The following is a 3,929-nucleotide window of genomic DNA, read 5'->3' as shown; positions in this document are numbered from 1 at the left end:
GGGGGGAGGGGGGGGGTAAGAGTGTGCGGGGAGTGGGAGAAGAAGCGCGCAGAAAACAGCTGTCCTTATTAATTGGCTGAATTGGGAGGGAGCCTGTCGTTGGTGTTGGTGAGGTTTTGTTATGGGGGGGGGCTGGTTGTCGGGTTACGCAGTCCCTCCGTCTTAATGAGATGGTGACCCTTCTTTTACTTCCAGGTGAAGTTCATCCACGACCAGTGTTCTCCGAAACCGAAATACCGAGGATTCTTCCACGGGGTGCGAGAGATAGTGCGTGAGCAAGGTGAGGGCCTGGCTGTCCTTGTTCCTCTGTACACTCTCTCACCGTGTTTCCCCATTTCAAACTGGACAGCTGTGTCTTTAACTAGTTCACAGCTCAGTCAACGTTTAATACCCATCAGATAGAGAACAGTACAGCACAGGAACGGACCCTTAGCCCCATGATCTTGTGCCAAACACGATACCAAATTAAACTAATCCCTTCAGCCTGCCCTTGGTCCATATCCCTCCATTCCTTGCTTATTCATGTGCTGATCTAAAAGTCCCTGATATGCCCCTATTGTACCTGCCACCACCACACCCATCCGGGCAGTGTGTTCCACACTCCCACCACACTCTCTGTAAAAAAAAATCTTGCCCTTTACATCTCCTTTGAACTGACCCCCTCGCACCTTAATCCCACGCCCCCTAGTATTCGACATTTCAACTTGGGGGAAAAGAAAAGAGTTTGACCATCAACCCTATCTCTGCATCTCCTAATTGTATAGACTTCTATCATGCCTCCCCTCAGCCTCCCCTCAGCCTCCACCGCTCCAGAGAAACAAACTCAGTTTTCCTGGCCTCTCCTTTGTTATGGACCAGGCCAGACCCCCTCAAAACATTTCAAGAAAGTAGCCAGACCCTAACTTTGCTGGTTGTTTTGAGCAGGTATAGAGTGGATATTGCAGGAGAGAATTAGCTGGTCAAACCACTTAGTGTTAAACTAAACTTACAAGATTACCAAATGAAACAGTAAACAGAATACTGAATAACTTAACCTGTCCGGAAACCCAACAGATCATTCCAACGTAATGATGCTGTTCCTAATACTTGCAACAATCCCCATAAACGCCCCTTGGCGCAAAAGGTAAAATCAAACACAGGGTCTTACAGGAGAGATTCAGACAAGATCAACATGGGCCTGCCTCTGGATCCAGCAGCTTTTCACACTACTGCTAAGCAAAGCTGAGCTGGAAGAATTGGCCACTCCCCGTTCGTTGTACAAGTCTGTTTAAACTTGAAAGCCTTCTGCCTGAGGCAGTATCTGTTAGCTATTATCAAGTTGGTCCTAAAACCCTTCAACCTCCAGACTTTTTGGAGTCTGTGTCTTTTACAACCTCTCTGGGGGAAAAAAAACAAAGACACCATAACCTTGTTAAAGGAGCAGCATCATCACACCTTATAGCTCATCCCGTCTAATCCAGGCCACACCCTGGGAAACCTCTTCTGCATCCTCTCCAAAGCCTCCAGATCCTTCTTGTAATGTGGCGACCAGAATTGAACTAAATTTGCCTAAATCTGATTTCTTCATTCTTGTATGGGTCATGGACTGGGGGAGAGGGAATGGGTTACCCACGAACTACTTGACTGTTTAGGTCATTTCAGAGGGCACTTGAGAGTAACCCTGACTAAATCCATACACCAGGGAAAAAGGAGTGGCATGATATGGTGGACAGTGGTGGATGGTATTCGTGTGGTGCAGAAACACCAGCAAGGACCGGTTGGGCTGAATGGCCTGTTTCTGTTATGACCAGTGTGGACACAATGGGCCTTAGCTTTGGCAGGTTTTAGATGGAATCCCTAACTGGGAACAGGTACTGGGGGCGTGAGGCAGTCTGTGGGATTCCTGGGCTAAAATTCTCTCTAGGAGAGGTGGGGAATGCAAATTTACTCAGTTAAATAAATCAGAAATGTAATGCTTGTCTCAGTATCAGTGACCTTCAAAGTTCCTGGCTGTAAAATGGTAGAGAGGTTTGACAAAGTAGACATGGAGAGGATATTCCCTTCATGTGGGGTATCACGATTGCTCAGTGGTTAGCACTGCTGCCACACAGCGCCAGGGCCAGTTCAATTCCAGCCTCGGGCAACTGTCTGTGTGGAGTTTGCACATTCTCCCCGTGTCTGTGTGGGTACCCTCTGGGTGCTCCGGTTTCCTCCCACAGACCAAAGGTATGTAGGTTAGGGTGGATTGGCCACGGGAAATGTAGGGATGGGGTGGGGCGCTCTTCGGAGGGGTAGTGTGGACTCAATGGGCCGAATGTCCTGCTCCCACACTGGAGGGATTCTAGGATGAGGGTTCATGGTTTTAGGATAAAGGGTAGCAAATTCAATACACAATGAGGAGAAATTACTTCTGCCAAATCTGTGGAATTGGGTACCTCAGATCGCCATGATGCTGGGACAGTGAAGGAGGAGAGGGACCGATTTTTAATCAGCAATGATCGAAGGGTTATGGAGAATGAGCAGGAAAGTGGAATTGAGGCTGAGATGGGTTCAGCCACGATTGTGTTAAATGACCGAGCAGGCTTGAGGGGCTGAAATGGCCTACTCTTCTGAGCTCATGTGTAACACTGGGAGTTTCCATGAAGCCCAAGTTGCTCCCTCTGGTGGTGAACAGAATAATGGCAGCCACTCTGCTCCACTTCCAAGTTGCCAATGAGTGAAATTCCAATCCAGGCGCAACCCGCAGGTTTTAACCCATTTAAGTCACAGAATAGCATTGAGCTCTGGTGCAGCCTGACGTTGATTGCGAGACGGAAATATCGCCCCTTCATTGGAAACAAAAACAGAAATTGTTGGAGAAACTTAACAGGTCTGGCAGCATCTGCAGAGAGCGAAAGCAGAGTTAAGATTTTGAATCCCAGTGACCTGTCTTCACTTCTGAGTTTCTCCAGCAATTTTGTCTTTTTTCTGAGTTCCAATGTCCGCAGTTTTTTGGGAGTTTTTTTTCCCCCTCAATTGGATCGAGTTGCTTTCTGCATTAAGGAGGGGTGTTATTGTCTATCCTGGCTTTTGAAATACTTCTCGGCATGGGGAGGCTTCATAGAATTCCTACATTGTGGGAGTAGGCCATTTGGCCCATCAGCAACCCTCTGAGGAGCACTCTTCAGACCCACCCCCTACCCTGTCCCTGTAACCCTGCGTTTCCCAGGGTTAATCCACATAACCTACACATCCCTGGATACTGTGGGCAATTTCCTACAGTCAGTCCACCCTAACCTGCACACCTTTAGACTGTGGGAGGAAACGGGGAGAATGGGCAAAGTCAACTGAGGAGGGAATCGAACCCAGGTCCCTGGCGCTGTGAGGCAGCAGTGCCAACCACTGAGCACCGTGTCATCTGCCTGTTTACTGAGAGGGAGCTGTTTGGGGTGGGAGAGATGGGGACAGATACAAAACCGATCAGAATTGCCTGTAATGTTCTTACTGGCTGCTCAGGACCCTGGGGTTTGTGAACTCAATGCTGCCGTTGGGTGTTCCGACACCAATCGTCAGGCAGGGGCTATCGGAACATACATGGAATATCGGAACATACAGGGAATATCGGAGCAGGCATCCAAGGGAGAGCACTGCTGGTGCCCAATGCCTGATTCAATTACCCTAGCTCCTCTTCAGAATATTCCTCAACATCAGTGTTTCCAGGCCTTTGGCACCTGGTTTGTGAGGGGCAAGAGGTGGGAGGCAAGAGTACTGCATCCTTCCATCTTGCTCCATCTATTGCTCACAATCCCTATCCTGAAACCAATCCTCATCCCCGTCCCCATCCCCATCCCCGTCCCTGTCCCTGTCCCTGTCCCTGTCCCCATCCTCATCCCCATCCCCATCCCTGTCCCCGTCCCTGTCCCTGTCCCCATCCTCGTCCCTGTCCCTGTCCCTGTCCCCATCCTCATCCC

At 49.4% G+C, this 3,929-nt stretch overlaps 1 protein-coding gene across 1 annotated transcript in view; it reads left to right on the top strand.

Annotated features, from left to right (window-relative positions):
* Window positions 1-3,929, top strand: part of LOC122562517 (tricarboxylate transport protein, mitochondrial) — an 83,491-nt gene that overhangs the window by 70,167 nt on the left and 9,395 nt on the right. The window contains exon 5 of the mRNA XM_043715380.1: window positions 196-280. Coding sequence (XP_043571315.1) covers window positions 196-280 — 85 coding nt within the window. The remainder of the gene's footprint in view (window positions 1-195; window positions 281-3,929) is intronic.

Source organism: Chiloscyllium plagiosum, chromosome 25 (assembly GCF_004010195.1).
Source record: "Chiloscyllium plagiosum isolate BGI_BamShark_2017 chromosome 25, ASM401019v2, whole genome shotgun sequence".
In the NCBI taxonomy this organism is placed as follows: Eukaryota; Metazoa; Chordata; class Chondrichthyes; order Orectolobiformes; family Hemiscylliidae; genus Chiloscyllium; species Chiloscyllium plagiosum.
This window is presented reverse-complemented; position numbering and strand designations above follow the sequence as displayed.